Consider the following 23,183-nt stretch of genomic DNA (forward strand, 5'->3'; position numbering starts at 1 on the left):
TAGTAGAAAAAGACTTAGCCAATACTTTTTTTTAGGCACAAGCCACAAATACTGATTTTTCATTTTAAACCAGAATATATTTAATGTATAAAGATAAAGGATATTTAGAATTATATTTATTTCAGATTTACCAAGAGAAGACAATAATATTCCTTAGGATATATGTGTGAATACTTGTTTTCCTTTTTACTCTATACCATTCCACATTTCAGCCCCATAAGAAGGGAAATGTAATCACAACTATAACTGCAAATAATCACTTAAATAGCAAATGTATTCTATGTGGTTGTATTATTTCTTTTAACCAGTATTTAGTCACCAACTACAAAATGACAGAAACTCTATTTTTAAAATATTTTTAAAAATTAATTCTGATAATCTGTGAAGGGGTGGTATTAATGGGTAGGATGTAATCATGAAAAAAAAAAGTCAAGGAAAGCTTTCTATGGAAGTGCTGATTGAACTGAGGGCTAAAGAAGGAATAGGAAATAAGTGGTCTTTCAAGAAATAAAAGTAGATATAGGAGCCATATATGGGTGTTGTGCGTAGAGGACTAGAGGAGATTTAGCAGTCCCAAGGATGATGACCCAAGTCGAGAGTGAATCATAGCAATAGTGCTAAATATAGAGAGCACTGTGGTGTTGGGTGCAAAATTAGATGGAGTCTTGGAGAAGGGCCCACCAGCGTCTTATAGGCTTAAATGTTGGACTTTATTTTTAGAGAAATTAGAAGCCACTCAAATTGATCAAGCAAGGAGTGTGTGAGAAAGTGGGTATTATGGTCATAGTCAGATTTGCATTTTAAAATTATCTCCTTCTCTGAAGAAGGAAGAGTGAATATGGGTAAATTACCTTGCCATCCCTGGTGAGAGATGATATGTGATCTAGATTAATTCCTTGAGAGATGGAAAGAAACTGGACAGATTCAAGAGAGATTTAGCAGATCAACTGCCAGGATATGATGTATTCAGGTGAGGGGCAATGAAGGAGAGAGAATATTGGGGAATAAAACTTCATCTACTGGATTCAGAGGATAATGTTTAATTGTGCAACAGGGTAGTTAACCAGGGGTACCTGGGTGGGTTAGTGGTTGAGCATCTGCCTTTGGTCCAGGTCCTGATCCTGGGGCCCTGGGATCCAGTCCCACATCGGGCTCCCCATGGGAAGCCTGCTTCTCCCTCTGCCTATGTCTCTGCCTCTCTGTGTCTCTCATGAATAAATAAATATTTTTTAAAAGGATAGTTAACCAAAAGGCTAACTGTCTTTTGTTATCATTTGTATAGGATGTGAGGAGAGCATGCTACCTTAGGTTCAGCCCAGGTTTCCAAGTTTGAGCTTTATTTTTCTGGGAGAGGATTACTGCACCTCTGTTTTTGTTTTTGTTGTTGTTGTTTGTTTGTTTTCAAAAGCTGGCTTCACAATAGAAGATAGTTTGTCCAACAAGGGAAAGATAAGTGTTTGAAGGAAAAAGGAAATCCTAGATGATTCTATTTTTTTGAGATCCAAGGGATAGTAGGTTTCAGATGGGTGGACACCTTTGTTCTGCTCCCAGGAAAGGCCCTGAGAACATGATTGCCCCCCAAATGGGGTATTGCCTCAAAATAGGAAACTAAACTACAAAAAAAAAAAAAAAAAAAAAAAAGAATAAGAGCTGTGGGGGAGATTCTGGCAGAAAGGATGCCAAGAATGCAAAATGTGCTTCAAATAAACCATATATTTTGGAAAGTAAGCAATTCCAAGGTAACTGCAGTGGGCTGAAGTCCTGATGACTTACCCCAAGATTCTTAACGTTCTCTTTTCTTTGAAAGAGAGAAAAAGGGGCTCTCTACAATGACTCAGAATTGATTTCCAGCCAACACCGGTAAGTATAGGCTCAGCCAGTCTTGATTTGATGTAGAAAAACCTATTCCTGCAACTCAAATGTCATGCAGAAAATATTTATTGGTCACCATAGAATGACATTTAATGTGTCTGTTTCTACTTAGTAATGGATTCTTTTGTAATTGGCTTTCTAAGAAATCTCTTCTCCTTGTAACAAGTTGAGTATAAAACCCACCCCCCCATTATAATAGGAGCAGAGATCTGACACAACATATGGCAAACTGTAGAGCTTCAACTGGCATTTTACTGATAAACCAAAATAACAGATTAACAAGTTTCAATGAGCAGAATATAAATCTCAGTTTTTGGAAAGACAAAGCACTGAGCAAATGGAAAAAAGTTACTATTAACATGTAATAAGTACCTGGGGGCAATATACTGCAAAGCATATTGGAGAAAAACTCCTTAAAAGTACTGCTTAGGAAACATGGTAATTTAAATTAAAGTTTGAGCAAATGTGGTTGGAGAGACAGAGAAATATCTCTCTGTAAAGTGAAACTAGTATCACCTAGAAGTTTACCTGCTCTCAGTAATTGAGGAAAACTTGCCTTGAGCTCCTCATGGCATAGTCTATTTCCAACACTCTTCCCCTCAATATTTTTAACTCTTGCTTTCATCTTCAGTCTCTGTTCTGGTATCCACATAAGATATTTAGAGCTCAACTTCCACCTGGAAGTAAAATTTTAGTCCTGAATGCTATACCTTGTATCCCCAGGTCTTATTTATTTTATAACTGGAAATTTAATTCCTTCTCCTATTTTACCCTTAAGCCCAACTCCTCCCCTATGGCAACTACCAGACCATTCTCTGTATTTATGAGTCTGTTTCTTTTTTTTTGTTCATTTGTTTTGTTTCTTAGATTCCATATATAAGTGAAATTATATGGTGTTTGTCTTTCTCTAATTTTACTTAACATAATACCCTCCAGATCCATTCATGTTGTTGCAAATGACAAGATCTCATTCTTTTTAATGGATGAGTAATATTCCATTATATATATATTATATATATATATGTAATGTATATATATCCCATTATATATATCTCACATCTTTATCTATTTATCTATTGATAGACACTTAGTTTGCTTCCATACATTGGCAATTATAATAATTCTGCAAGAAATATAAAGATGCATGTATTTTTTTCATATTTATGGGTGTTTTTTTTTTTTTTTAGTTAGTTTGTTTGTTTGTTTGTTTGTACTATGTTGAATAAATCCCCAGTAGTGGAATTGCTGGATCATATAGCATTTCTGTTTTTAACTTTTTGAGGAACCTCCATACTCTTTTCTACAGTGGTTATACCAATGTACATTTCCACTAATAGTGTACAAGGGTTTTTCTCCACATCCTAACAAGAGCTTGTTATTTCTCGTTGTTTTGGCACTAGCCATTCTGACTGTGTGAGATGATACTTTATTGTTATTTTGATTTGCAGTTCCCTGATGACTAGTGATGTGGGGCATCTTTTCAGGGGTCGTTGGCCATCTGGATGTCTTTTTTGGAAAAATGTCTTCAATTCCTTTACTGGGTTATTTTCTCTTAGTATTTAGTTGTATATATTCTTTAAATATTTTGGATATTAACCCTTTAAGGTATATCATTTACAAATATCTTCTTCCATTAGTAGGTTGCCTTTTGGTATTGTTCATGTTTTCCTTTGGTGAGCAAGAGCTTTTTATTTTGGTGTAGTCCCAATTTATTTTTGCTTTTGTTTTTCTTGCCTGAGGAGACATAGCCATATATATGTTGCTAAGGCCAGTGTCCAAAAGATTACTGCTTGTGTTCTCTTCTAGCAGTTTTATGGTTTCAGGCCTTACATTTGTGTCTTTAATCACTTTTTGTGTATGGTATAAAAAAGTGATCCAGTTTTATTCTTTTGCATGTAGCTGTCCATTTAAACCATTTATTGAAGAGACGGTCTTTACACTGTATATTCTTACCTCCTTTGTAATAGATTTACTAATCATATAAGCATGGGTTTATTTCTACGTTTTCTATCTTTTCTTTTTGTCTATGTTTATTTTTGTGCCAATACTGTATGGTTTTGGTTGCTATAGCTTTGTAGTATATACCTTGAAATCTGGGACTATAGTACCTCCGGCTTTGTTATTCTTTTCCAAGATTGCTTTGGCTATTTGGGATCTTTTCTGGTTCCATACATATTTTAGTATTATATCTTCTAGTTCTGAGAAAAATACTACTAGTACTTTGATGCAGATTGCATTGAATCTGCTACCCAATTGCTTTTTGATAATTTTAACAATATTATCCTTCCAATCCATGAGTATGAAATATTTTTGCATCATCTTTGATTTCTTTCATTAATATTCTGTAGTTTTCAGAGTATAGGTCTTTTACTTCCTTGGTTAAACTTATTCCTGGGTATGATTTTACATCTTCTTTTGTAATATTTTTGATGATTTCATGTTTCTCACCTTCTATTTAAAAGCAAAAAAGCACGTGAGAGAAATATTATTCTGTTTTTTATCCCTTTGCATTTCTAATTTTGCAAGCTGTTTCTGCCTTTGCTTTGTTTTCTAATGGAAGCTGCATTGTTTATTGTTCATTGTCTATTTATGTGAGGCTTTGAATAGACATAGCAGAATAGAGGATTAAGATATCTTTTAATATAAAAAAGATTTTTATTGAGCATAGTTTGAAATTTGATTTTAATTTATCATCTATTGTCTTGTATTTATATTTTTCTTCTTTGGTGTATTAATTTGATGATATATTAATAATTTTCTAAAATGAAGCTATCTTGTATTCCCAGGATACATGATTCTTGATTGTAGCATCAGGTTAAATAGCATTTTGGGTCATAAGTTAAAGTTTTTTTTAGCATAACTTAATTTTTAGTAGTAAGTAAATAAAAACTTTCTTGAGATGCCTGTGTGGCTCAGTTGGTTGAGCAAACAATTCTTGATTTCTGTTCAGGTCATCATCTAAGCATTGTGGGATTGAGCCCTGAGGGGGGCTCCATGCTTGGTAGGGGGTCAGATAGAGATTCTCTCTCTCCTTACCCCACTGCCCTTCCCCCAACTCATCCTCTCTCCCTAAATAAATAAATAAAATCTTTTTTTATAAAGAAAACCTTTCTTCGTTGTAATGCTATATGCTTCAAAGTTGTGTATTAAGTTGTGCACACATGATAAAAGGAGTTAAAATAAAATTGTGTTACAAAACTGTTTAGTAGCAAAATAATTGTCAGAATTGTTTGAAAGAAATTCTTTGGTATTTTATTTAGAGAGGAAGGTTGATAAAATTCTTTCATGCCATTTCTTCCATTTAGTTTTATATAAATTGACACATTCATTTATTCAAGGGATATTTATTGAATGCAGTTTGATAGTCTTAGTTTTTTTTTCTTTTTTTAATTTTTATTTATTTATGATAGTCACAGAGAGAGAGAGAGAGGAGAGAGAGAGGCAGAGACACAGGCAGAGGGAGAAGCAGGCTCCATGCACCGGGAGCCCGACGTGGGATTCGATCCTGGGTCTCCAGGATCGCGCCCTGGGCCAAAGGCAGGCGCCAAACCGCTGCGCCACCCAGGGATCCCGATAGTCTTAGTTTTTAAGTAGAAAAGTTTCCATCTGGTATCTTCCCATTAATTGCCACATTGACCTTTGATTTTTTTGCCTTCAGAAAACACGTTCTTGTACTAATTATCTCAGAAGTACTGCATCCTATCATGGTCCAGCAAATCTCTTAAGCACAACACACACGATTCTCAGGAGTGTTCTTTCTTTCTATACCACTTTTCCCTTTTCCCTAAGAAATGAACCAGTGAGGATACATTATCTTCTACTTACCAGCTTCATATTTTTCTGTTATCCTTTCCTTCTTTTCTTTAATACTTAAAACAATTTAATAGCATTAGGCATCACCATTCCTAACAATTCAAGATGAAAAATAAATGGGTGGAGAGTGGAGTCTTCTTATTTGAGAGCTGCTTTATTTGTTTTGATAGAGTTTTTTAAAGAAACAGCAGAATAAAGAAAATGCTAATATGACCATTTAAATTTCAAAATAAATCTCACTGGATGCTGTTACATCTTACCACAGATTTTCCAAACCTGTTACAGAAGTTTATCCCATTGAAGTAGAGCCAATAAAGACTGTTGTACTGTGAGAATAGAACTAAAGTTTTGTGTTAGATGTTGGGAAGTATCCTTTTTCCACACTTACATCACTCCCTTCTCAAAGTTTTGTTCCTGAAATCTCTTATCCTTTACATACTGAGAAACATACATAAATAATGGGCATACTAAGTATTCTTTTAAGAATATTGCCATTTTCTTTGTCAGTGGTTCAGAATATTTTAAAATTCAATAGCGGGAATAAATTTTTCTTTCTTTGAATTAAAATAACCTCCTGCAAGTCTCTTCTGGTTTAATAATTATTATAATCACTTTTTATTTTAAACATTAATCAAGATAAGTGTTAGTCAATATCACAATAGATTATATAATATCAATCCCCCCCTTCTATTCTTGAATGTAAATATAAATCTGGAAATGACATTTTACATGCAGGGGGAAATTCCTTCCAGAAGAAAAAGTAAAAATTCTGAAATTACTATTTGTTTATTTGTTTCTAAGAGCATGAATCCTAGATTTTTTCTAAAATTTTCTTGGGTACTGGTATTTTGCATTTTGAAATAAGCTTTTTAAAAATTTTGACAGTTTCCGAATTTCATTTTAAAATTCATATTAAATGCAGATAAAACACTATTTTTAAATACACGTAGGAACTTTTTTTAGGTATTAGGGCTTACAACTTGTACATATGCCTTTATGTGCAGCTATTTTTTCATACATATTTTCCATTTTTTACTTTATGTTGTAAACTTTTGATAAAATTTATTTTTGTAAATGTACAAAACATACATTTACATGCTAGTTAACAGGCTCTTATAATAAACATTTCTTAAAGTTAATTTAGGTTTACTTACACATTTATTTTTACCAACTATTATTCTTTTTTAAAGTGTTTTTTTTTAAGAATTAGGATATATTTTTATTTAAGAAATCAAGAAAACAGAGGAAAATAAATGCTTTCTTAAAGTTCCTAAATTAGGATATATTTTTATTTAAGAAATCAAGAAAAAAAGAAAAATAAATGTTTTCTTAAAGTTCCTAAAAATGGCCCGCACTTACTTAGAAGGCCAGTGCTATATAAAAACCTATTTTAAAAGTTTCTATAATCATATCTATGCTTATAAAGTTAAACCGATATTTTTCTTTTTCAAGTTTTTCCAGTTAATTAACATATAGGGTTATATTAGTTTCAGGTGTCTGATACGATGATTCAACACTTCCATACAACACCTGGTGCTCATCACAAGTGCACCCCTTAATCCCCATCACCTGTTTCATCTATCCCTCCACCCATCTCCCCTCTGGTAACCATCAGTTCATTCTCTGTGGTTAAGAATCTGTTTCTTGATTTACCTCTCTTTCTCTCTTTTTTCCTTTGCTCTATTTGTTTCTTTTTTCTTTTTTGGCTTTTTAAGTTTTTATTTTAATTCCAATCAGTTAACATTCAGTGTTATATAATCAGCTATCATTATTATGCATGCATATAAAGGAAATTATAAACAAAATATTTGATGAGATTATACATAAGACACCTCTTCACATTCAGAAGTGGCTATTCAGAGTGACGATTTACTCTGATTCATTGATGTCTCTTTTTTCACACATTATTTTCCTCTGGGCCAGCAGTTCTACAGAGAGTGCTGCACTATTATCTGTTATTTTCTTCCAACTCTCTGACAACCATTTTGCAATTTGATAATCATTTGATCCCCACACCTTCTGGATTGCCTGGCAGATGTCTATGGAAGGTTTTCAAAAAAACTTGGGTCCATGGTCCTTTCTCAAATGTTCTTTCAGTAGTTTTATCTAAGCATGGAGGGTTTATGCTTCTCTGGTAATGCCTTCAGGAAAATATCCAAGTCAATACACTATTCTGTGAGGTTATTGACTGATGAATTTCTTTAATCCTCAGGCAGTATCAACTATCATGAATCTTCCTAGCCAATAGCAATTTTAAGATGCAGCACAATTTTGGATAAAATATAATACCATATGTATCCGGGACTCAGTAAAATAAAACAATAGTTTTTTGCCAACAGCAATGTCCTGTAGAAAACCGTTTTATGCATGGTAACCAGCCATCAGTGATACTAGATATTCAAACCCATTGTTTGTAGCAGCAACCACAACAACAAAAAACTGCCCTTTGCTGGCGATTTGGAAACCCATATGAAACAAAAGGAATGCTCTGGAATGAGCTGAGAGTCTGTGATTTGATTGATGGACATAAACCAAGCCATTCATCCGTAGCTGGTGTTACAGCTAAGCTCTTGAGTCCTTCTGGATGCAGTACTTTGGAAAAATACTATAACATTTTTTAAAAAGACGCTTAATTTTTATTGCATTTCCACATTTGCATATCACAGCAGTGTGACATTTTGGTTCTGTTAAGTCACACTACTTCTTGAACAATTTGCAACAATATTTTCTACTACACTTCAGATTTGTATTTTTTATTTTATTCTGCCTGTGATAAAAAAAAAATCTAGACCTAGCCATAAATATTTATTTTCAAATTATATTATTTTACTATTTCAGTTATTTTTTTTCTTTAGATTCTTTGGGGAAATTTGTTGAGTCTTGAAACAGTATAGCTCTTAATTAAATTATAAGAGTTTAAGTACCAAAAGGCAGAAGTAATCTTTAAAAAGAAACATTTTATAATACAGTTCTTCTCAGGGGAAGTGATGGGGCTGAGTATGAGAGAAATAAAAATCACTTGGGAAACTTTAAAAAATGCCTATGCTGTTTGCCATCCTTTGAGATTAATAATTAGCATGTAGAGAAAGAGCAGCAAGCATATATATATATATATATTATAAATATATATATTATATATAATATAAAAAGATAAATATAAAATACATAAAATATATTTAAAATATATATTTTAAATATAAAATATATAAAATCAATTAAGAGGTCCAGTTTATAACTTAACTTTTCCCTTCTGATTAAATCCTTTGTTGTGTTTTGTTGCTTCGTTGTGCCTAATAGGGGAACCAGAATCATAACTAACATTATCAGGTAACATCCCCCTGGCCCAGAATCCAGGCATGAAACTAAATGGGTTTCTTTAACTTGGGATCATTCTGAACATTTTCTGACCCAAATTAAACTATTTTAAGAATAAAAAAGAAAATTTACTGGAAGACTATTAAGAGTTTATAGGCCTGAGAAAAAAACTGTAGGATCTGGGGCAACTTTGGGACTTCAGGAAGAGGGAACTTGTGTTGCCAGGATCTCTCTCTCTGTCTGTCTCTTTCTTTTACTCATCTATTTGTTACTCAGCTTTGTTTGTCTTTACCTAGATGAATTCTTTCCTTCTATACTCAGGTTCTTGCACAGATTTTATCACTATAGGGGCAGCCTTGTATTCACATCCTAGCTTTGTGACATAAGAAACAATGGCATTTACTTCACTGGGTTAAGTGAAAACAATCCTAGGAAATAATATGCATTGGTCAAAATTATGTTGCGTGCCTCCTTGTATGAAATCGGGTGGACCGTAATACTACTTGGCCAAGCCTGAATCATATGGCCTCCTCTGTGATCAAGGGTATGTGACCGGCCTGTTACTGGGGAAATGGAGAAAGGAAGCATGTCAAGAAGATTAAGTAGTAGCAAACCCAGGAGTTTAAGATACTTAAAATATTTGTTGAGAATAATATAGCCCACCATTTAGAATAAAAAAAAAATCCACTTTATTAGAATTAACATAAGTGGGTAACACTTTTATTTTTTTATTTTTTTTTTTTATTTTTTTTTTTTAATTTTTATTTATTTATGATAGTTACAGAGAGAGAGAGAGGCAGAGACACAGGCAGAGGGAGAAGCAGGCTCCATGCACCGGGAGCCCAACGTGGGACTCGATCCCGGGTCTCCAGGATCGCGCCCTGGGCCAAAGGCAGGCACCAAACCGCTGCGCCACCCAGGGATCCCTGGGTAACACTTTTAAATCTAAGTCATGAGATTCTGCTAACAAGTCCCAGTTTCTTTTTCCCTCTCCTTACTGGTTTCTTTAGCTTCTTTTTAGGATCTTCTTTGGGGCATATTTCACTGCAGGATGTATTCTGTCATCTATGTGGTCCCACAGCTTTGATTTCTGTATACTGAGTGGCATCCAGTAGCTAATTTTTGATCAGCATCCAGTGGCTTTTCCTCTTATACCCTTTGCCATAACCCCATGAATGTAAAGTTATATTAGTCTATTTAGAGAAAATACTTCACCTAGTCTTCTATCTTAAAAGTTAGCACCATGTAAAAATATGGGTACTGTGGCAATGTCTGAATGTCAAGAAACAGGACCATTATTCTCGCTTGCCTTCAATAATGGCAGCTGAATGCGAAATAGGCTATTTACCCAACATAAAGCACCAGCCAGATTTAAATCCATTTTGCACATACCTCCTATTTAGAAAGTTCTTATTGTTCCTTTATCTCTTATCTTTTGATATTTTTTTGCTTTCTCATTACTTAACAGATTCTATCTTTCCTTATATCTCCTTACCTGAAACTCCCTTTATCTTTTTAAAAGTATAATTTACTATATTATATTTATTTGTAGTGTTATTTTCTTAGTTGGAATCAGGTTGCAAAGTTATGTATATTTTAAGTGGCTTGTCCATAGCTCTGCAACATGCTGTGCTATTTTAATTGCCGATTGTACAGAATGTTCAGGAATACATGTATCATACACTAGAAGAAATGTCTGTATATATACCCTTAAATTACAGAGATATTATTATAATAGCACACAAATAAATAATAAACATCACAATATGTTAACAAAGGTAGAAACATTGGACCTGTATTAGCAACTTGGGATAGAAAGATAAGAAAAAAGTATCATGACTTCCATTCTAATGAAGACTGTGTTCCATTTTCTGAGAATAGATCAGTCAGTCAAACAAATAAACATAAAATGTCAACAGTTAGAGCTTTGGAATAAATCAAGAACAGAGTGGCCAGAAAAGAATTATACCCAAGAAAGTCTGTTGTATGAATGTCTGAGATTCCTTGTGTATACCTCAACCCGATTTTTCTCTGGTAAAGACAATTCCCACGCACTTCTGGCTGGTTTTCCCTGGTTACTCTTAATGAGTATATCTTGTTGCCTAACATTTGGAATGGCTCATGTGTGATATTGATGGAGCTTCTCAAGATGCCAGATGTGCCATCTGTGTTAGTTCAGGTTGTGAAAATCCAATTAATTTTGACATGGTCATTGGTTTGGAGAACTTTCATGTGAGTTTTAATTTAATGCCAGTTTGATCTGAGCCTCTGTCTGCCAGTCTCTGAAAGAACATGGTGGTGCCCTTTCTTTGTTTATAGAATTTATCACATAACATCACTGAGTGGAATGCTTTAAAGGATCAGAATATGCAGAAAACTTTCAGCTGTATTCTACCTTTTCTTATCTATTGACTTACTTTAAACCCACCTACTTTTAGTAATTAGCCAAATTGATTCATGTTTAACTTTTTCATCTGTATTTCCCTATTTCAGTGATAATTAAGTGAAAATTCACAATGAAATATTTCCAGGCCCTTTTGATGCATAATAATATAACCAAAGACACTTGAGTGGCTTAATTGGTTAAGCATTTGACTCTTGATTTCCACTTAGGTCATGATGTCAGGGTCCTGGGATAGAGCTCTGCATTGTGGAGTCTGCTTGAGATTCTCTCTTTTTCTCTCCCTCTACCCCTCCTTCTGCTATTTCTATCTCTTTCTAAATAAACAGATACAATCTAAAAGAAAAAAGTATATATAACCAGACAAAGCAGCATCTCTGTCTTTTCTCTGTCTCTTTCTCTTTTTTCCTTCCCAAAACAGAAGTTAACCTACCTCTTTAATTAGGCATGGAGAAAATGTAGTTGCATCAGTTAAAATTGTTCATGAGTTTTGTGTGGAAAAAAGATGAGTAAAAGTATCTTTACCTCATTTTTTTCCTGAAACCAATAAAAAAGAAGAAATAATATTTTTACAGTTCAAGTCACAAACTGCAAAGAAGAACTGCCAAATACATGAAAAGCAGACCCAATGAAGGGACAGTTCAGATAACACATGCATATTAATAGAACGTTGACATCACAAAGAGTTTTCTGAAAGTATGTTTCATGACCCCACGGCTGTCCAATGTGTTACTTGAATCCATAACCTAGGAATAAGTATCAACAACAGAAGTGCCCCTAGATTTCATGCCACAATACAATATAGTATGGGAAGAGAGACTAAACAACTATAGAGGTAGCAGAATGCCAATGAGTACAGGGGTGGAGTGTACGTAGATGAGATGGTAACTAGCTTTTGAGCTGACAATTATAGGTAGCTGAAGGGGAATACATAATTGTTAAATTATTTCACAGACATACATGCACACACACACACACAAAATAGTTTACCGACTTTAATTGTGAGTTAAGCTAGTTTCCTCCACACTCAAAAGCATGGGAGTTATGAAGAAAAGCTCATTGGAATGATTGAATAGAAAAGATGATTAAGACCCTATTAGAAATGATTAGGACTCCATACATGATTTGAAGATTCCTGTATTCCCAGCTAACTTTTGTGACATATTTTTATATATTATTTGTCAAAAAATACCTCCAAATGTCTCTTATTTAAAATAATAGCAATCATAAGGAGACCAAGAGGAAGCTGTTGTTGGTTTGGCTACATAGCAAAATAGAAATTTTCATCCACTCACTTGAGTAAAAAGAACCTGGGTAAAATATTGTTTAAATATTTTTAATGAGGACTGTGGGCCGCTGGGGTCGGTGAAGGATCTCAAGATGGCTGGGCGAAAACTTGCTCTAAAAACCATTGACTGGGTAGCTTTTGAGGAGATCATACCCCGAAACCAGAAGGCCATTGCCAACTCCCTGAAATCCTGGAATGAGATGCTTACCTCCAGGTTGGCTACTCTTCCTGAGAAACCACCTGCTATTGACTAGCCTTACTATAAGGCCAATGTGGCAAAGGCTGGCTTGGTAGATGACTTTGAGAAGAAGTTTAATGCCCTGAAGTTTCCTGTGCCAGAGGATAAATACACTGTCCAGGTGGATGTTGAGGAAAAAGAAGATGTTAAAAGCTGTGCTGAGTTTTTGTCCCCCACAAGGCCAAGATTGAAGAATATGAAAAAGAACTGGAGAAGATGAAGAACATAATTCCATTTGATCAGATGACCATTGAGGACCTGAATGAAGTCCTCCCAGAAACAAAATTAGACAAGAAGAAGTATCCCTATTGGCATCACAAGCCAATCTAAAATTTATAAACTTGAGTTGAGGAGCAAGCCCTGGCCCTCATATTATAAACGTTGGACATTAAAAATAATGATATGGTGAAAAAAATATTTTATATGAGTCATTGTGTTGGCCAAAAAAAAATCAGATATAGACCAATAATTTATCAGTAATTATATTAAATATAAACAGAGCCAATAATTATTCAAAGACAAAAATTGTCAATTTTAAGCCAATTGATAACAAATTACAAAAACCACTACTAAATACTGCTTTTAGGCATACTTCACTAAATATTAGATCAATGAGAATTTAAAATGTAGGGAAGGTTAAAAATTTTTCTTTGTGCAAGAATTAAAGTTTAAAAAACAAAGATAACAGTTCTGACATAACTGACCTAACTCTACACCCAACACTGACATAGTTCATACCTCCTCAATTACACATGGAACCTGTATCAAAATTGATTTTACGCCTTAAGGAAACACTTAACAATTTCAGAGGATAGAAATCATTCAAATCTTTTTTCTGACTAGAACTGAACTAGAAATTTAAAGAAATAGAAAGTAAAAACAAAAGTGTAACTATGAAATGCCCAAATATTTGGACATTTATAAACTTCCAAGTAAATGATAGAAAAAAAGAACAAATAAAAGAATAATCATGAAAATATTTTAAAGTGGGCAGCCTGGGTGGCTCAGCGGTTTAGTGCTGCCTTCGGCCCAGGGCCTGGTCCTGGAGACCCGGGATCGAGTCCCACGTCGGGCTCCCTGCATGGGGCCTGCTTCTCTCTCTGCCTGTGTCTCTGCCTCTCGATCTCTCTCTCTCTCTCTCTGTGACTATCATAAATAAATAAAAATTTAAAAAAATAAAAAAAATAAAAACAAGATACTTTAAAAACTAGAAATGAGGTGATAAATAGATTTTATATGATTCTTCCTTTTGTGAAGCTTATGCTTTAGTAGATTAAAGAGATAATAATTAACTCATCACTTTTAAATCTAATTAATTTAATTAATCATAAATCAAGTTAATATGTGCATGTGAATAAAATTAAGTAGTACAGATGAGACTTAGATGAATACTGTCTCTGTCCCTTCCATCTGTCCTCATTCCCTATAATAGTCCTAGTGGGATTTACTTTTAGCTCTTAATTTTTTTTTATTTTGGTGGTGAGTGGTAATAAATGCAATATTTTCCCAAATTTTTCCACACTTAACAATTAGCATTATTCTTAAAGGTTTTCTTCTCTATTCTGAATTAACTTCTGTTTCCTCTGAAGTAATGTTTTGGCAACTGTTCAACATAATCTTTAAGCTTTTACAAAAGTTCAGTGGCCACTCTTTGGCCTTTATACTTAAAATAACGCAACATAAAACTGACTATGAACTCTATCCGTGGGTTAGGTTTCTTGACAGGTAAATCTTCATTTGAGAGTGATAGAAAAGGAAACTGATATTTGCATATTTAACTCAAGGAGCAAATACAGATACCTTGGTGTAGCACATCAGGTCCACATTAGAACCCCTAGTTCTCCTGGAAAATCTGTGATTTTTTTTTGAGGGGATTGGTTTTGGGGAGTTGATACTTGTTGCTCTTAGACCTGATGGTTAAGTTTGAGTGGGTAGTGAGCAGTTCCAATTGTTCGATTTACAAACCCTGAATTAATCTCTGTTCCTTGAGACTCATTAGTTCACATCTACCAGTTAGCACACTTAACATTTCGGAGTCAAGGTCCATTCAAGGGGAAAAAAAAATCATATAGGGGCTTTTCTGGACAGATTTTTTACTTCTAGGTCATAATCTCTTCTCCATTTTGTAATCATGATTTTCTCAAAACTTTCTTTTAATTACCACACCTCCATTCTCTTTCTAAAAGTCTACGTTATCTTTTCTATGCTAATGAAAAAAAAAATGTCAACAGCAGATGATTCACATTCAGTTGTCTCCCTGGCTGTGTGTTCAATTTATATAGTTACCATTTTTATTCATTTCCGTCATTGTAATTGATTTATATGAGAGATAGTGTGTATACAGTTTTGAATCAGACACATTTATATTTATTGACATAGATTACTTTTGAGTTTTCATTGTTTTGTAAGGGATAAGCATTTATAATAAAAAATTACTAGAACTCAGAAAATAAAGTTATAACTTCTATATGCAAAATTTCTCAAATCATGCAACACAAAATAGTCTATGAGACCAACCTATCGTTATCTATATTATTTCAATTCCTGGTCTTTTGCTTAATAGATAGCAGGCACTCAATAAATACTTATTGGATAAATAAAAATATATGGAAGCATTATTTCGAGACATGTTTATAAAAATTCTTTATGTTACAATGCAGTCTCTTTCCTTAGTTAAATCTTATGCAGTCTGAGAAGTCTGGAGCTGTTTAACAGAGGTAATTCTAGTAATGTACCTAAATAAGGTGGAAGCCTTAAGGTCAAAACATGACTTTTCATTTTTTAAAATTCCTCCATCAACTCCAAAGACAGAGAAACTGACATAACAAAGTTTTGCAAAAGATATTTTCAATAAAAAAAGCTGTATAATTATACAAAGAGATTTTCCACTAAATGAAATCAGGAGAAGCTTAAAATTAAACTTTCCATTTAACAAGAGCAATGTAACTGAAGACACGGTTTTAAAAATCCATTAAGTTACTTTGGAAAAAGGCAGTAAACACAACTTCTGGAGACTAGTGAACTGCATTTGGCAATCTATGCCATTAGTGATAGCATTTCCATTAAATTACATACATTCATACCCTGTTCTACATCCTTTCTTATAAAATACAATTTACACAAAGTTGTTTTGTTTTATTCCTAAGCACATGCTTGAAAGGATTTGCAATGAAAATGAGTACTCTTATCTATAGCAATTTACATCGGAAGAAGTCATGTATGTCAGGACTACTTAAGATGCAAATTATTTTTCATTGTTTCATTGAAGTGAGGTTCATTACAGTAATGTTACTATATTAGGATTTTCAAAAAATCAGAAAGAAAGTAACAGACAAGTGGTTTGTCAACTAATTTCGTGCTATTCTTAATTATAGAAATGGCAAGGTATACTATTAATGTATTCCTATTTTTTTCCTTTTTTAATAGTGAGAAGAATTGGTGATACATATGTTATAAGACGTTAGCATGCCATATATAACATTTCAAATCGGGTCATGCAGGTAATGGGCATTATTTTCTCCATCAAGCAGAATCTGTCCTAGGAATGCATTTTCTCCAGAGCTTTTGTGTAAATGATTTATCAACTCACAGTGAGATGACTGTCAATAACATTAATGATTTTTACACTTTTTGTAATTTGATCATTAAATATTGTATAGTATTTAAAATTTTTGTTTTCACCAATACTTGCCTTTGGTCCAAGAGAAACATCTCCAACATACCATTTTATGTATGTTGCTTATTATAAAACTGATTTTCACATGGTTAAAGTACAAAAGCTTCACTTCATAGTTATGTTCTACAAATGCAAATGTATTTTCCAATGTTCCATATCTCTCACTCCAATATTGTGTGATCTAAAATATAGTCCACTCTATTGACTTTGCAAAAGATTAGAAGTTAATGGTTGGTGGTTCATAACACTACCTTGAAATTTTATTAAGGCCAATGTATGGAAACCTATTTTTGTTCATGACCTGAGCAATGTATGGATATTAACTATAAAAATAGTTATTATATTTAGATCTAGATCACCTTTTCCCTGCAGTAATGCCACAGGAAGGGAAAATAAATCACAAAAGGTAAGCAATAGCTCTTACACACAAATAAGAACTCAATGTGGTATTAAACTTTAGTTGATTTAGTTAAACAATTTATGGATTGGAAAAAATGCTGGAGAATGAAGCAATTATTCTACAGCTTAATGAAAGTTCCTTATTTCTTCCCATTTTCAATTAAAGTACACATTTCATTATTGTATGTGCAATTCCTTTTTATATTTTGCTTTCAGTTAAAATACAAGTACAAAAGTCAAATAATTGTTTCATTGATTAATAATGAACCAATAATACTTAATTTCTTATACAACATAATTCACTTATACCACTCCACATTTATTATTTAAAGAGTAGAGGAGTGAAAGGATTGGCTTTCCCATAAATGTCACTATACTAAAGATGCAAATATAGACAATATTACTTATCACCATTTTACCTCATAGTATAATTTTCTGACAAGTACTCAGAGATTTTTCCAGTGTAAATTTAGCCTTCATAGAGTTTTGGTTACTTTGATATTATCCAAGAAAAGCAATGAAATACTGAGATCTTTTATATATTGAGCCAAAGATAAGAAATGCACATGTATGTGGTATGAAGTTTATACCTTATTAGGTCTCTGCCTTCATATCAATCATACGGGGAGTTGAGTTAAATAACAGGTGATATATATTTAATATAAGTACATATTATTGCCAATAAAAGGGAAATTAGTGTGAGCTGAGGTAATCTAGGAAGGCCTTTTAGACAGGATAGATGGACAATGAAAAACAAATAGAATGGCTACTATTTATGAACATTAATGTATAATTTATTTTTATAATTACTACATAAGTTGATATTATTATTATTCCTATTTAAAGATGGAAAAAATGAGGCACAGAGAGATTAAAAGTAATTTGTCCAAAATCACATAGGTAGTGTTTGTCTTGGTTCAGATTGCTATAAAAAACTACCATAGACTGAGTGGCTTTTAAGACTAGAGATTTAATTCTCAGCTTTGGAGACTGAGAAATTCAATATCAAGGCACCAAAAGATTTGGTGAGGGTCCACTTCCTGGTTCATAGACAACTGTCTTCCTGTGCCCCCATGTGGCAGAAAGGGGCGAGGAAGCTCTCTGAAGTTTCCTCTATAAGAACTCTAATCTCATTCATGATGGCTCCACCCTCACGACCTAATCACTTCTCCAAAGATGGAACTGCTAGTACCATAACATGGAGGGTAAGGCAGCAACGTATGAATTTGACAGGAGTGAGGGGATGCAAACATTTAGTCTATAGCAGTGTTGAACGTGGAATAATAATTTCAGGCACTGTAGTTCTAACTGATACTGCATCACAAACATGTAGAGTTTGAGTAAACACAGTTCATAGTTCACAATTATTTCAATCCTGTATGACATACTGTAAGAGTAAGAGAATTATTCAGGGTCCTCCTCGTGATAGTTTTTCCTTGTGTGTGTCTGGGGTGTGTATGTGTGTGTTTGGTTAGAAATTATTCCTAAAATTTATAAATTATAATTCCCTTTAACATATATTTTAATAAAACTTTTTGCTGAAGGCTTATATTAGTTAATATAAAACTACATAAATTATGTCTCTCACTGTAGAAGTAAATTTTATATTTTTAAATTATACATTTTTATATATTTCAAATCAAGTCTTGATTACATTTTTAAGGTTGTAAGCTTGTTAGATTTTATTTAGGGTGTGTGAAACTTCTTGAAAATAATATGTGTGTAATAATGGAATTTGCATTGAGAATTGTTTTGTGAAAGAAAAAAAACTTCAATACAAACTGAATTCTTATTCTCTCTAATACAAAATAATAATCTTTTTAAAATGTTCTAAAAGAACAGTTCTATTGTTAGTATAGAACTTCAAAATATTTTTATCAATGACTACAGATTTTAAAATATCGTAGTATCAAATGGTAATTCAGGGAGGTATAAATTAGCAATATGGAAACATTTATTTACTAGTCAGGTAATATCTGTAAGTGAAATGAAATGTACTTCTCACCTATGCCCATTATTTTTATTATTCCATCTGTCAAAATATTGTTCTGGCAGGGAATTTTAAAGAATAATAGAATAAATGAAAATACCTACATATAATTTAAATATTAAGATGATGTATGTGATAGAATTGTAATTACCATTCCAGGCTTTGCATCTTACAAAAGAGAGGGTAGAGGAGCATTTGGGATTTCTAATGACTCATAACTATATTCTGATTTTTAGACTGTGGCTGAGGTACACGTGTTAGTCCATCAATTTCATTGCAGAAAACAGAAATACTCAAGAAAGTTTAAGCAGAACAAGAATTAGTACAGGAATTTACATGCTATAAAATTATTTGGAGGTCTGATGGAAGATAACTTAGATGGCTGTTATTTGACTATTAAATCCAAACTGTAGTGCAATGTAGAGTTAAGATACAAAATAATACCCCAAAATGACATATATTTTTAGTCAGTTTTGGCCATATTATTGACCAAAAATGCTAAATAATCCAATCTATAGATATTTATTTAACATCTATGTAACAATATGATTAAGGAATTTGATGATGATGACTGATGATGAGGATAGCAAATGCTATAAAGAAATTTCTATGTGACAGGTACCATTCTTTATATGAAACATTTTACATAATCCTCACAACAACCCTGTGAAGTAGGGAGGGTAGTTATTGTTCTTATGTTATAGAAATAAAACTGAAGCAGAGAAATCGACTATGTTGCCCATGACCACAGGCTAGTAAGTGGTGAAAGTCATATTCGAACTCAGTTTATGCTTTTTTTAAAAGATTTTATTTATTTATTCATGACAGAGAGAAAAAGAGGCAGAGACACAGGCAGAGGGAGAAGCAGGCTCCACACAAGGAGCCAGATGTGGGACTTGATCCCGTGACTCCGGGATCATGCTCGGAGTCAAAGTCAGATGCTCAATTGCTGAGTCACCAGGCATCCCTCAGTGTATGCTTTTAACTACTGTTTTCTACTAGATTCCAGGTGAAAAAACAAGACAGAAATATATTAATTAAATAAAAATACAGAAGTTATTTAATTCTTAAGAGACAGGAACTGTGGATATTACTAATGATTATGTCAGAACCATAAGGCAATCCATGGGCATATGTCACTTTATCTTCTGGGGCCAATGTGTGATATATGAAACTCTAGAGAGAAGTGGAAGGAATGGGAGATTCTTATGTTTGAAAGGCATGACTGAAATTTGAATAGATGCTTTCTGACTTCTTTTCAAATTTCCTGGCCCAGAAATTATTCCATGACAACTACCTTCAAGAGAGGTGGCAAATGAAGTCTTTATTCTGGAAGACCATGTGCCAAGTTTAAAATAATATTTTGCTTGAAATATATGAAATGCAAATGGTATGATATTAGCAATATCCACCATACCATCTGAAAATACAGATAACCAATCATCAAATTCTATATTTATAAAGAGAAGACTTTTAAAAATCAAATGTCACCTAAAATCGGAGAAATTATTTGGTACATGTACCATAGTTGATTTTAGTTCCTTTCCTACAATTTGAGCTTTCTAAACTGACTGGTCACTGTGTCTATTAGAATGGGTATCCAAGAACAAACTATGAGTAGGATTTACTAGTATTTATAATTTGCTCTTGAAAAACTGACCACAAGGATGCTGAATACTTCTCCAATTTTGCATAGTTTTTTTTGTTTGTTTATTCCCATTTTTTAAATTGATGTTTGATTTGACAACATATATTATAACACCGTGTTCATCCCATTAAGTGCCCTTCTCAGTGTCCATCACCAAGTCACCTCATCCCCCCACCCACCTCCCCTTCCACTACCCTTTGTTCATTTCCAAGAGTTAGGAGTCTCTCATGTTCTGTCTCCCTCTCTAATTTTTCCCCACTCATTTTCCTCCTTTCCCTTATCATCCCTTTCACTATTTCCTATATTCCCCGTATGAGTGAAACCATATGGTGCTTTTCCTTCTCCGATTCACTTACTTCATTCAGTATAATACCCTCCAGTTCCATCCACATCGAAGCAATTGGTGGGTATTTGTCCTTTCTGATGGCTGAGTAATATTCCATTGTGTATATATAGACCACATCTTCTTTATCCACTCATCTGCCTAAGGACATTGAGGCTCCTTCCACAGTTTGGCTATTGTGGGTGCAGGTGTCCCAGAGTCTCACTGCATCTGTATCTTTGGGGTAAATCCCCAGTAGTGCAATTACTGGGTTGTAGGGCAGGTCTATTTTTAACTCTTTGAGGAACCTCCCACACTGTTTTCCAGAATGGCTGTACCAGTTCACATTCCCACCAACAGTGCAAGAGGGTTCCCCTTTCTCCACATCCTCTCCAACATTTGTTGTTTCCTGTCTTGTTAGTTTTGCCATTTTCACTGGTATGAGGTGGTATGGTATCTCATTGTGGAAGAGAACACAGGCAATACCCATTTTGAACTCGGCCACAGTAACTTCTTGCAAGATACAGCTATGAAGGCGAAGGAAACAAAAGCAAAATGAACTACCGGGACTTAATCAGGATAAAAAGCTTCTGCACAGCAAAATAAATATCCAACAAAACTAAAAGACAACCTACAGAATGGGAGAAGATATTTGCAACTGACATATCAGATAAAGGGCTAGTATCCAAGATCTATAAAGAACTTATTAAACTCAACACTCAAGAAACAAACAACCCAATCATGAAATGGGAAAAAGACATAAACAGAAATTTCACTAAAGAGGACATACACATGGCCAACAAGCCCATGAGAAAATGCTCTGCATCACTTGCCACCAGGGAAATACAAATCAAAATCACAATGAGGTATCAACTTTGCATAGTTAGTAAGGAACTATAAAATTATATTTAGATCTGAAAGACTCTGGAGTTTTGCCAGTAAACTTTACTCCTCTCAATAATATGGCAATAATAAAGACATAAATAAAAAATTGCTTTGAGGTACCCAGGGATAAATTTGTTAGGATATAATAAAATTGATATGGAAATTTACTGTTTTCAAAAAATATTACAAAACTACAGTATTGAAATAGTATGGTGCTAATATAATGAGTCATTTAGTCTAATGCAACAAAATACAAACTCTAAAAATAAACCCATGCATAAAGTGTCAACTGATCTTCAACAAAATTCCAAAAATATGCAATAAGGAAAAATAGTCTTTAACAAATGGTGCTGGAAAAACTGGATAGCCACATAGAAAAGGATGAAACTAGACCCATTATATTGCACCATACAACAAAATAATTTAAAAGGTATTAATGACTTAAACATAAGATGTGAAATTGTAGAATCCCTAGAGAATAATATTAGAGAAAAACTTCTTGACATTGGCTTTGGCAGTGATTTCTTGAATATGACACCAAAAGTACACTCAACAAAAGCAAAAATAGACAAATGTAACTACATCAAACTACAAAGCTTCTGCAAAGCAAAGAAAATAACCAAAAGAATATGAAAGCAACTTCTAAAATGGGGGAGAATATTTGCAAACCATAAATCTGTTAAGGAGCTAATGTACAAAATATATAAATGTACAAAATATATAAAGAACTTCTACATTCAATAACAAAAAGCAAATAAACAAACAAAAAATCATAGAATGGGCTAAGAGTTTAAATGTTTCTCTAAAAATATACAAATGGCCAACAGGTATATGAAAAGATGCTCAACATCACTAATCATCAAATTCAAAATCAAAACTAAGTGAGATACACCTTTAATCAAACCGCAATGAGATATCACCTCACACCAGTTAGGATGGTTATTAAAAAAAAAAAAAAAAAGACAACAATAGTTGGTAAGAATGTGGAGAAATTGGGACAACTCTACACTTTTAATGAGAATGTAAAATGGTGCAGCTGCTATTGACAACAGTATGGAGAATCCCCCCCAAAAAAGAAAAATAGAACTATCATATGATTCAGCATTTCCACTTCTTGATAAATATCCAAAAGAATTTAAATCAAGTCTTGAAGAGATATGGGCACTCCATGTTCATTGCAGCATTGTTCACAATTGCCAAGATATGGAGAAAATCTAAATGTCCATTAACTGATAAGTAGATAAAAATGTGATATATACATAAAATGGAACATTATTCACCCCTTAAAAAGAAAGAATTCCTGTCATTTGCAACAACTTGGATGAACTTAGAAGAT

The 23,183-nt window shown here is 33.4% G+C and overlaps 1 protein-coding gene and 1 long non-coding RNA gene across 13 annotated transcripts in view; one reads left to right on the forward strand and one right to left on the reverse strand.

The window, feature by feature from the left end:
- LOC144291522 (uncharacterized) overlaps positions 1 to 12,049 on the reverse strand; it is a 96,650-nt gene extending 84,601 nt beyond the window's left edge. For 4 of the 11 annotated variants that reach the window (XR_013358822.1, XR_013358825.1, XR_013358821.1 and 1 more), the window contains exons 1-2: positions 11,835 to 12,049; positions 2,401 to 2,549 (exon numbers count right to left, since the gene is read on the reverse strand). Coding sequence is in view for 1 of the 11 variants with exons in the window: in XM_077861109.1 (XP_077717235.1) it covers positions 2,429 to 2,549; positions 11,927 to 11,931 (126 nt within the window). In the remaining 10 variants the exon portion in view is untranslated. The remainder of the gene's footprint in view (positions 1 to 2,400; positions 2,550 to 11,834) is intronic. The other 7 variants (XR_013358823.1, XR_013358824.1, XR_013358820.1 and 4 more) reach the window with 3 other exon arrangements.
- Positions 1 to 23,183, forward strand: part of LOC144291523 (uncharacterized) — a 777,143-nt gene that overhangs the window by 687,532 nt on the left and 66,428 nt on the right. The window lies entirely within an intron of this gene.

The sequence above is a fragment of the Canis aureus genome, chromosome 20, assembly GCF_053574225.1.
Source record: "Canis aureus isolate CA01 chromosome 20, VMU_Caureus_v.1.0, whole genome shotgun sequence".
Taxonomy (NCBI): domain Eukaryota; kingdom Metazoa; phylum Chordata; class Mammalia; order Carnivora; family Canidae; genus Canis; species Canis aureus.